This window comes from Kogia breviceps, chromosome 1 (genome assembly GCF_026419965.1).
Source record: "Kogia breviceps isolate mKogBre1 chromosome 1, mKogBre1 haplotype 1, whole genome shotgun sequence".
NCBI classification, from domain to species: Eukaryota; Metazoa; Chordata; class Mammalia; order Artiodactyla; family Physeteridae; genus Kogia; species Kogia breviceps.
The window spans coordinates 55810079-55822390 of NC_081310.1; the positions used below are offsets into that span (position 1 = coordinate 55810079).

At 42.6% G+C, this 12312-nt stretch overlaps 1 protein-coding gene across 3 annotated transcripts in view; it reads right to left on the bottom strand.

Moving 5' to 3' along the window:
• ILDR2 (immunoglobulin like domain containing receptor 2) overlaps positions 1–12312 on the bottom strand; it is a 58916-nt gene that overhangs the window by 41361 nt on the left and 5243 nt on the right. For all 3 annotated transcript variants that reach the window (XM_067031892.1, XM_067031891.1, XM_059045284.2), the window contains exon 2: positions 552–884. In XM_067031892.1, the coding sequence (XP_066887993.1) occupies positions 552–884 (333 nt within the window). The remainder of the gene's footprint in view (positions 1–551; positions 885–12312) is intronic.

The window sequence follows — 12312 nt, forward strand, 5'->3', positions numbered from 1 at the left end:
CTGGACTCCTGGAAATGAGCTGGGTTCACAGGAGTTGTTCAAAATTTGGAACTTTTCCTTGCCCAAAGCTTTAGGGAGCAGGAAAAAGGGTGGAACTGATGTAAAACTACCTGAGGCTTGGGCCATGGCATCTACCTAGCTCTGCAACTTGTACACATACATCCCTTCTCCCAGCAGAGGAACTTCGTAGGGAAGTCTGCTTTCTGAGTTAAGGAAAGGGCAGTAAAGGCTGGTATCAAGGTGTGAGGTATTTGACTGAGAAACCTTTCACTAGAACCCATTTCAATTCAGTTCTGATAATAAATTCCTCAGACTGGAGGTCAGGCTCATGAAAGACTATTTCCAAAGCTCATCTCTGTCTTCTCTTGATATTACAACCCTCCATCCTTCCTCTCCACGCCATCCCATTAAAGCAATTTGCTAGGTTTCTTGATACTCCCGTCCCCCATAAAATCAAAGTCTTGAGGGATTGAAAGGGTGCAAGGCTGACATCCTCTTGTATCTGGGAAGAATGGAACCAATCTCCCCTAGATTCAAAACAGAGGCATTACCATGAACAATTGTGATCTCTCTGCCCCTGTAGAAATCTCCCAGGGTCACGGTTGAGCCCTGTTTGGAAGCTACCACTCGAACAGTCCTCCTACTGTCTAAACAATCCAAGTAGGGGTCCCATTCCAGGTTTCTTTTGCTGAGAGATTGGGCCCGGGGAGAGGACATGCCCAAGGATTCCCCCATGCGATCCTGGCAGTAGGACTTGAATTTCCACTGCACGACTGCAGGCTGATGGGAAGACGTGGAGAAGTGGCAGCGAAGCACAGTGGGCTGGAAGAGCATGGCCACCTTCTTCTTGTCGGGCACTGTGACCTGAAGGCCTCCAGCTATGGCTGCAAAATAGAATGAACATGACCAAATGGTATCAGTATCCTGGACCTCACCTCACATATCATAGGTGTGCCTTTCCACCTTACCTCCCTAACCTGTCTCTCCCCTTGTTTTCTCCATCACAATGAATAGCATCAATATCTACCTGGTTGCCTTGTCCAGAAACCTGCCTTCACTCCCAGTGTCCAACTGGTCACAAAGTCATGTCAACTTGACCTCTTAACATCTTTAATATTTCCTTCCCCCTCTTTAACCCCACTATCATTGCTTGTGTGTATGCTCTCCTCATTTCTTGCTTATAATTTTGCAATAATCTCTTGTCTGGTCTCCCTGCTGGCAGTTGCCCACATGCAGTCCATTATCCTTGCTATAAGTTCAGGTTATCTTTCTAAATCTGACTGTTATGGCTCTCCTTCTTAAAACCCTACACTCATCCTCCATGGCCTTCAGGATAAAACCCAAAGTTCTTGGCAAGGCATTTAAGGTGCCCCATCAATTATTTCTCCTCAGCCTCACGTCTTGCAGCACCTCCATTTGAGCACGAACCTCTGATGATACCAAACTAACGGTTCCCCCAAGTGGGATGTGGTGTATCACACCTCTAGATCTTGGCATGTGATATTTCTTGTTTATGGAATGCTTTTTCCTCACTTCTCTTCCTAAGAAACTCTTTTCCATCTTTCAAAACCAATTCAAAGGCTTCTTGTCAAGTCTTCTGTGACCAGTCAATCCATTTGTCACTTCCTCCTTTGTTCCATCAGTATCCCCAGCATTCTCCTCTAGACATTTACTATAATAACTTTGTAATAATTTTGTACTTATTTTCATGCCTCCATCAGACTTGTCAGGTCAGGTAAGGAATGTGTCTTATCTTGCTGTCCTGGGTGAAACCCATAGATACTCAACAGCTATTTGATAAATGAGGACAGTGAAGCCAGGACATATGACTTAAGGAGGAAGTGAGTTCCCTTCCAGCTGGTGACCAAGCAAACGAGACAGAGATTAAGGGGAAAAGAAGGCTTTGAGAGGAATGGAGAATTTTGGATCAAAAGCAGTAGACTAAGTTCAAAAGCTTTGAAGGGTAATCCAAAAAAGGGTGGGGGGAGACTAGAAAGCAGATGAGAAGTGTTTTAAAAGATCAGTTTGAGGCTTGGTGTCCAAGAAAGAGAGGGAAATTTCAGTGAATGAAAGCCCAGGGGAGTGTTTGAGAGGCAAAGGGCTTCTATGAACTCAATGGTAAGATCTAGAAATTCCAGGCAAAGAGAACATAACTTCTTCAGGTGAATGGGAGAGTTAAGAGTTTCTAGCTTGATCTGACGTTAGAAGCAGAAGTAGAATATGATGAGAGGCAGAAAAAAAGGAATATGAATAGAAAGACATGATAAAGAGGTTCAGAGTTGAATCCAGGAGCCTGCCAAGCCAGCTTCAGGTAGCTTGAGGCAAAAAGTTTCACCCTAGAATTGCAGGTGGACTTGAGACATACAAGAAAGGGCTAGTTTCCAGGGGAAGCCTACTGTTGTTCTTCATTATTGCCCATGGTCCCAATGACATCCCACAAAGCAAACTCACTCTCATAGCTCAAACATGCACTTATTCATGAACTTGTCTTTATAGAAGCTCTCTTAACAAGGGCAAGATACCATATTTGTACCTACTTCTGAGTTCCAGACCAGTGCCTCTCTTCCATGAAAGCACTGTGAAAACTAGGTTCTAATTCCTGTTAGGAAGAAAAGGTTTCTGCATTCTATGGAATTGGGAAGAGAATCCAACAGAATATTTGAGCTCGATAGCTACTATGGAATAAATGAAGGAATGGGTGAGCAAATGAATGACTATTAACATGGGAATTTCTAGGACTTTGCAAAGAAAACTGGTTAAATGACTCATAAACAGCATAGTATAGTAAGAGAGTACTGGCATCAAAAGATAGGGCTTTGAATCTCATCTGGCCATGTACTAATGGTGAGACCTTAATGAAGCCTCTTAAGCAATACTCACCTGTAAAATGAGCCTCATATTCCTTACTCAACAGAGTTGTTAACAAACCTTATCTCTCTCTCTGGGCGCCTGCAGAGAGTGAACTCTATAACAGAGAACCTTGACCATGACCAGTAGAGGGGAGATCTCAAATGCAAATCCTACCTCACCTTTCCTGCCTTTTGCCTCGCCTCCCATTCTGAGGCTCCAGAATCTTGAACACCCACCACTAATGGGTTTGATTACAGCCAAATTATGTAGATCAGCCCCACTGAGGGGCAAATAATTCCTAGAAAAGACCCCCCAGCTCAGAAAAGAACCCTAGTTCCCAGGCTCCAACTGCTTCCCTTCAACACCCCCAAATGTTGGTGTGGCTGATTCCACTCTTTCCAACTCACACACCTGGATGAGGGAAAGGCTTTTTTTTTTTTTTTTTTTTTTTTTAACAGTCTCTCCTTAAATTCTATTGAATTTTTTTTTTTTTTTTCTGTACGCGGGCCTCTCACTGTTGTGGCCTCTCCCGTCGCGGAGCACAGGCTCCGGACGCGCAGGCTCAGCGGCCATGGCTCACGGGCCCAGCCACTCCGCGGCACGTGGGATCTTCCCGGACCGGGGCACGAACCCGTGTCCCCTGCATCAGCAGGTGAACCCCCAACCACTGCGCCACCAGGGAAGCCCCCCTACTGCCTTAATTTTTAACCTTGTAATTCTTCTTCAAAACCTTATTCACACTCCAGTTTTCCAGGTAACAAGATGGGACAGAGAGTTGAAGTGTGTTCAGTTAGCAGTGGTTGAGACTGGACAACCAATAACAGGCGTTGTTCCCAGCACAATGCTTGGTAGTTGACCAACCACCTTTCTTCTCTGCCACCTATTCAGGCTTTTCTTGGGAAATCACATTTCCTTAGCATTCCAAGATAAACGAAACCAGCAAAGGAGGCAGGTGCAGCACAAAAGTGTTGGGGGGGACAGTTGTTTTTGGTTTTTTTGAGAGAGTTAAGTATGGGGTTTTCTTCATTAGATGATTACTAAGAATAACCTCCTCCTCAGCTCTGTTCTCTGTTAATGGATTAGCTACTTGACCAAGCCATTCAACTCCCTTAATTATTATTTTTTAAAATTGTGCACTCCCTTAATTATTAATAGAGGTTAGTCAATTCACAGCTTCTATGACACACACATAAGTTCATGTTCCAAAGAATAAAGAATACGTTTTAAGAAACATCTGCCTTTTTACAGCATGATAATTAAAGGCATGGATTTTAGAGTGAGTCCTAATTTAGAATCCAAGCCCTACCACTTCCTAGCTGCATGACATAAGGCAAATTACTCAAGTCTTAGGAATTTCGGTTTCCTTACTGGTAAAACCAGAATAATAGTAACTATCTTATGGAGCTGTTTGAGGGTTAAATAAGATTTTATCCTAAGCGCTTAGGATAACCCTGGTATACAGTAAGCACTCAATAAATATAGCTGTTGCTGCTCCTGGAAGCTGGAAACAGAGGGTACCCTGAGTGTGTGTACACATACATAGAGATGTATACATATGCAGGTATAATGGAAACCTTGGGAATCTAAGCTAAGGATAGATCTGGATAGCTGGAGAGGACAGATCTAGGAATTTTGAGGAAATGTCAGTTTATTGGATCTTTGAGGACCTTAAAAGTGAAGAGTTAGAGAGAAAGCTGAAGATGCCAATCCCTGCGTTAGCTCTAGAAGCATCAAAATGTAGGATGAATGCCACCCAGGTCCCAAGCCTGCCCAGGCCAAACCTATTAGGAACCCGTTTCCCACTAGAGGGTAAGGTGTAGAATTGCTCTTCTGGGCCTAACCCTGGGTTCTGGGCGAGGGCAGGGGTTCCTACACCCACTGAGTCACATGTCTTTCCCTCAGCCCATGTTTATGTGAGACTGTGTTTCCACCTGATTTGCAATCCACTGGTCCCAAAGCCTTGCCCTGAGTTCCAGTCTGCTTGCCTGGGCCCTGATATAAGCCCTTCTCCTGAGGATTAGGTTTTGTTTTCTATATCCTCACACATGAGTGATCCATATCTGAAACTGTAATCTGGCTATCCACCCAACTTCAAAAAATACCTCTCATGGGACACCCACTCCTACCCCAGATCAGGCCCTTCAGAGATAGTAGCTAATTTAGATGAGGACCAAGATTGACAGTTCCCGAGGGAAACTGAGATTTGGCCTGGGAACACCCTCCCTCTGACTCCAATTCCCAATAGATCTGCCCTGGGGCAAGGTTAGTATCCTGAACTTGGGTCCCACCTCTTATAGATTTTTTTTTGTTTTTCTATGTTACCACCTGTCAGATGCCAAAAACCTAGTACTTCTTATGCTGGAGTCTATACAGGCTAATAAGAATACCTTTGGGGCTTCCCTGGTGGCGCAGTGGTTGAGAATCCGCCTGCCGATGCAGGGGACACGGGTTCGTGCCCCAGTCCGGGAAGATCCCACATGCCGCGGAGCGGCTGGGCTCGTGAGCCACGGCTGCTGAGCCTGCGCGTCCGGAGCCTGTGCTCCGCAACGGGAGAGGCCACAACAGTGAGAGGCCCGCGTACCACAAAAAAAAAAAAAAAAAAAAAAAAAAAAAAAGAATACCTTTGAATGCCAGGTAAATAAATTAAAAATTTTCAGCCTCTTTGTAATGTTCACCTGTGCATTTGATCTAAGAAATCTTATTCTCCCATGGTTCCAACTACCAGTTATGTCTCAGACCCTCAACTTCATGAAACCTCATCTGCACGTTTAACAGATACTTCAAATTAAACATATCTAAACTTTGTTCATCATCTTCTCTTTTCCCACCTCAACTCTTGCTTATAAACCAGTCTTTCTTGTCTCCCTAGCTCTTTTGCCAGTATACTCACTGTCCTATCATCCCAGATAGAACTCAAGGCTTTGATCATCTCCTCTTTGGCTCTAACCATATTCAGTGGCCACTAATTCTAAATCTCTCTCGAATTTGACCCTTCTCTATTACCATGGTCACTCCTAGTGGGAATAAATCAAGTTTCTATTCCTTCTACCAGGAAGTGATTATGAAACACTTACTGTATGTTAGAAATTGTATTAAGTGCCATTCATGGAGTATCTTAATAAATTCTCTCCAAAAATCCTGTAAAGTAGGTATTATCATTACACCCAATTTACAGATGAAGAAACTGATCCTCAGAAACCCTATGTATCTTGCCAAACACCTCAGGGTTAGCAAGTGACAGATTTGAATCCAGGCTGACTGGGCCCAAAGCTCTTACTATCACTTTACACAAGTCCTCATTACATTTTTGGTTTTATAATAGCCTCTTCAGTGGTCTCCCTACTTCCAGCCCAATGTACTCTCCACATTTTTTCTATCTAGAATATTCTTTTTTAAAAGACAGACCCAATCATCTCAGGCTATAAGGCCTCCGATGATTTCCCATTCCTTTTAGGATAAAACCCAAATGCCTTGACATGGCATATAAGGTCTTCTCCATGATTTGGGCCCATGCAAGTTCCAGGCCTACTAAGATGTTTTCCATTCTTTGACTATAAATATGTTATTCTCCCATCCTGGGGAAACATCAGGGCATGTAACTGAGGAGTTTCTGGGAGGTAGACTGAGAGAAGCACTGAGCGTGTGTCATGCACACACGTGAACAAGCACATGCTGGCACGATGGGAAGGCTGGGCCTCTGAGTCCAGGTAGGGGTGACACCATAAGGGACTTGTGTTTTTAAGCTCTTATAAGAACATTTACAGATGTATGGAAAGAATCCATGTTTCATCCTACAAAATAAAGCAAGTATCCCCCAAAACTGGAAAGAGTGAAGTAAGTGAAGTATGTCCTATATCATACTATACAGAACACATCTGTAAAAATTAGGATTACTGACTGAAAGAAGGACCAGAAGACAGATTGAAAATTATAGGTGGTTTTCTACATTTGCAGAGGAGGGAGTCATCATTCTTAGACCACCAGACCATTCCTTCTGTTTTTATTGTGTCCCTGATCCTCAGGAAAACTGCCCTTGGCTAACTAATACAAATTCATTCAAAAACATGTTTTAAAATACAATGTTACATTCTGGGAACATAGATTTAAAAGACCAGTCTCTGAGCTTGAGAAATTCAGTATAAACTTGGTTTCTAACTCTAAGGTCCCTGAGGACAAGGACAAGGATTGGTTGATTCTGTATCCTCAGTATACAGCAAGCTCTATTTTATGGAATGAATATGTGGAATGAACAAATGAACAAGTGAATCTGAAGGGCCTTTCTTAGTGGGTGGTCCTCGGTGCAGAGAATGGATTCTGGTCAATAACTAGGAAAACTGCCTAAAAGTAGAGTGATGAGTGACAGCTCAGAGCATCAGCTCCCATCTCAGCTAGGTACCAAGTCACCAGGCCAGGGAGGATCAGCTCCAAGTACAGACAATGCCTCACTGCATGTGGCAAAATAAGCTCCTGCCCCAAGTCTCATGTAAAGAAAAGGATTCTACACATGACGAATTGTGTTCTTGAAAGGATAACAAAAGCAGTATCTACAGAAATGCTGTTCTTATTTTAGTACTTTCATTTTTTTCAAAGCAAGTTCCTTTTCCCCACTAGTTGTAAGCTATTCCTGCCAGCATCTTTGAGAGGCAGATCTATAAGCACAGCCCCATTTTAGAGAAACAAAGATTGCTGCTAAAGATCATGGAAAATTATCATCACCATAGACAGGCATCTTTAGAAATTTTGTATCAAGCTCACCCATCCCTTAACTCTTGAACTCCCAGCAGTGGGATTTGACGTCAGAATTGCCCATTCACCAGCATATCTTGGCTTTCAGACTCCTAAGTTTTTTCTTCATTCAGTATGACAATACACATCTTCCTTTTCCTGCCTTTAAGCTAGATCTTTAAGAAATTCATCATTTTGTCCTCACATTTTTAACATACTGTCCCAATTTCCTAGGACATTGTTTTAGGAACAATTAATGGACAGGTTTTCTAAGTTAAGATATGAATAAGGAGTGTCTGAGCATCTCCACTAGGTTTGGTCCATGGCGTGTCCATCCCTTAGTAGCAATGTCAGCATGGGAAGCAAAGCATTTTGGGAAATGATGACCCACAGGCTCAATTTTTAAAGATAAAACACAGCTTGAACCTTTTTTCCCCCAGAAGTAGAAACCATTCATCTTCTTGATATAGTTGGGTTAAAAAATAAAATAAAAAAGCCTTTACCAAGAAGTGTAGACATTTCCTTGCTGTTTGCCTATTTTCTAAGCCTAGTTTTCCAGCTTGCCTATTAGTCCTGTAAGTTAATCAATTTCCTTTCAATAAATTTCTTTCCTGCTTAAATTGGACTGAATCAGTTTCTCTTGTTTGCTACCATAGTACCTAATGGCTTGATCCATTTTAGGGTTAGGGTGACCAGATGTACTATTTTGAGATAATAAAAAATATGACAGCATTCGTGCATGTTTTCTCCCCAAGACTCCTAAAAGGCATCAGTATCTCTCCCCTTTCCAAGGAGCTAAAGTAAACACTGGTGCTGCCCTCGCCCAGGTGGGCATTGCTCATGGCCTAGTTATTATTTGCTGCCAATAACTCTAGTGCTTATGCACACAGAGCTTGCCATTCATTAAGCATATGTTCTGTGTGTCCCAGGGAGCCATGCTTTCCCATTCTCTGCCACCACTGCGCAGATGAAAGCAAGAAGCATATCTCCTTTCTGTCTGATTGCCTTGTCTTCCAGAGATCTGAAATGAGCTCGTGGGTAATGTCTAGCTGGCCCACATGCTGCTCCAATATGACTAAAGCAGTACTAAAAGAGGTCAGTCTCTACCCTGCAGGGCCAAGGTACTTTGGAAGCTGTCCTGATTCATTCAGGTGGGTCAGACTTCTAGGATGGATCAGCCATTTGGGCAGAGAAAGCTCCTGTATGAAAGCTCTTCTCCACTTTTATCAACTTGTTACCTGTATTTCCAGTTTAGATGTCTCACCCAAGCTCCAGACCCAAATATATAACTTAATTCTCCATCTGGATGTTATACAAGCACCCCAAACTCATCATTCTATAGATGGAGATGCTAACTGCCCCCTTCTTTTAGTAACAGAACTTCCCAGGTTTTAATCTGGCCAGCCAAGCCAGCTATGTACTACATTTCCTAGCCTCCCTTGCAGCTAATTGTGGCCATGGGACTAGATTCAGGACATAGGTATGTGAGGAGAAGTGATGTGTGTAATTTCCATGTCACCTCTCTAAAAATAAACTACTTGCCCTGACCCTCTGCTTTCCTTGTTTCTACTTGCTGAAGAGTAACTATCACTGGAGCAGTCTTGGGAGCCACATGTTGGGAATGGTAGACTCAGTTCCACTAGATCTCTACTGTTACAGGAGAGAGAAAAATAAAAACAATTTTGTATGAGTTCCTATATTTTAGGGTCTTTTTGCTATAGCATCTTAGGCTATACTCTAACTAATCTAATGAAAAAAACTGAACCTGTCTCTCCCTCCGTTACACGTTTCTCCTCCTATATTAGTTCATGTCCACAAATGGCATCCCCAGCAGACCCAAGCTAGGTACCTGGAGGCATCTTTGATACTCCTGTCTTTCAGCCTCCATATCCAACCAACCCAGGACTATGGACTATTTCCTCCATCTCTAGTCACTCTGTCCACTTCTCTCATCTCCACTGCACAACAAGATTTCAGGATCTCATCATATCTTGCCTGTCTTTCTGCAAGGGTCTTCTAGCTGGTGTTTGCTGCAAGCCTGCCTATGTCTAATCTACCCTTCACACTGAGGTGCAAATGATATTTCTAAAATGCACATCTGATCACAGCACTCCTTTACTCTCACCCTTTTAAAGACTCCCTCTATGCATTCAGAAGTACAAGGGCTCATTTCAGATGGGGCCACTCTCTTCCATTCCTCCTGCACCACTAAATTCTCCAGCCATACTAAAATATTTGTACTTTTTGAAAAACGTCATGTCCTCTTTTGATTGTTGGCTTTTGCACATGCTGTTTCCTCTGTAAATTTCCCTTCCCTCTGTCCCACTCTTTCTCTAGTATCTCCTACTTATCTTTCCGGACTTCCTCAGCTATCACTTCCTGTAGAAGCTTCTTCTTGCTCTTATTACAGTCATACTACCCTAGAGAATCACATCACCTTGCCTGAGAAGTTCCTATTTAGTCATCTGTCTCTGCCATTAATAACAAGCTCTCTCCTTCAGGCTTTCAAAAAGTCTGCTACATAGTAGGTACTCAACACATTTGTTGAATGATTTAACTCAGTTGATAGATTGTATTATTTGTTCCCAGTTAGTTTTCCCTCCTCACTCTTAGATTGTTCCCTGTAGGTAGAGTACACTTTCTACTCCAATGACTAGAGGCTTGGCCATGTGATACGCTTTGGCCAAAGGAATGTGAGTACATGTGCCATAAGACTTGTCCAAGCAGAAGCTTAAAAGGCATTTGTGTGGTTTGGCTCTGTGCCCTCCCCCTACCCACCTTGAGTCCTCCACCATGAGAACAGCATGCCTAGATAGTGGCTGCTCCTTCATTTGGGGCCTTGGAATAAGAAGACATATGGAACTGAGCCAAGTCCACCAATTGGCTACAGTTGACCTGCAACTGACTATAGCTCTCATATAACATGAGCAACTAAATGTTTGGTGTTGTAAGCTGTTGAGATTATGGGGTTGCTTGTTGCTGCATCAAAATGCTGACTAATATTCCTATTTTGGGTTCATAATAAGTATTGAGAGCTTACTATTTGCCAAATATTGTGCTAGGAGTTGTACATAATTTTATTTTAATGATCACAACAACCCTATAAGGTAAGTTAGCTTCCCCACTTTAAAGCTAAAGAAAATAAGGTAAACTATTAAGTTAGTATTCAAATCCAGGTCAGTTTGAGCCTCATCCCTCTCTCCCAATAGCCCCCTGATGAGCCAAGGGCAAAGGAGGAGTGACGATGCAGGATCCCAGTTGAATGTGAAGGTTCTACTCCTATTTTAGAGAACCACTCCCTTCAGGGCTCTAGCTGCTGTAGGAGAACACAGAAGCAGCATGTTCTTCTGAGTTCTTCCTTGTTTCTTGGCCCATAAAGAACTCTAGTTATCCAAAATGCCTTCTTTCATTCTCAGGAAGCCAAAAGCTGTCTTGAAGACCAAGATTTTAAGCCTACATATGCCACAGTCACATCCTGTGTAGCTCCTGGGTGCACAGTACCAGCCCCTAGTCCCAGAGGGGCTCTGACATGCCAGCAGTCTCTGCTGTCACAGGGTCACATCCACTGCTCTCCTGTGCCTCACTAGAGCACTCCTCATTCACTTCTCCTGTAGATCTTAGGATTTAATTAGAAATACTAAATGCTATTCTTTATCACTTCTCCCTGTAATATTTCCCTGAGTTCTATGAACTCTGAGCCTCACTACCCAATGCCGCATAATAGACACCATGTATGTTCCCTTAAATCAGGAGTTCCAGTTTTACCCACCTGAACCAGAAAATAATGTTTCTCTTGGATTCAGGCATTTGAAACAACCAAATCATATGTAAGTCAGTGACACTATTTCTTATTATAATCAATAAGATACCATAGACTTAGACAAGTCATTTACTCCCTTTAATGTATAGGTAGATAATATCAGCCTTACTTATTTAGAAGGATCAAAAGGGATAATGTCCATGAAAGCCATTTAACACATAGAAAATCGTTACAGTATCTAAATAAGCAAGAGCAACAATCAGATCATACCTTTCGTTATATTCCTGATTGGTGGTATGTTGATATAAGAGCTAAAATAGTTGGAAGGGGTGAAGAGGTGAGAGTGTCCTGGAACAAAAAGTTGAGACTAGAAGGGACGTTCTAGGGCCATGTTGGCTAGAGTAGGATTCATCTCATCTGGCCCAAAGTACTTGCCTTGCTTCAACAGTCCCCAGTATGACTACATTTAATTGTTCAGAGTGGACCCTATCCTGTCCACCAAGCACTCAGTGCTACTCCATTTGTTCCTCTGAAAATGCTAACAAGAGCTCTCCCTTCCCAGCTGCCATTTTTCATTCTAATCATTAGTGGTCAGGGAAAGGCTGAAGACAAATGGGGCTCCCTCCATGGCTCCTCACTAAGGATCTATTGCTTTGTAAGTTTGATTTCCAACTCATCAAAATTAAATGGAGAAAAGTTCAGAACCATAGAATCTTAGAGCTGAAAGTGACCTAAGACATGACCTCATTCAAAAGATTATAATACATGCAACCCCATGTTCGCTGCAGCTTTATTTACAATAGACAAGATATGGAAACAACCTAAGTGTCCGTCGCTTCATGAATGGATAAAGAAGATGTCATGTGTGTATATATATATATATATTTTTGTTGTTGTTGTTGTTGTTGTTGTTGTTTGTGCAGTACATGGGCCTCTCACTGTTGTGGCCTTTACCATTGCGAAGGACAGGTTCCAGA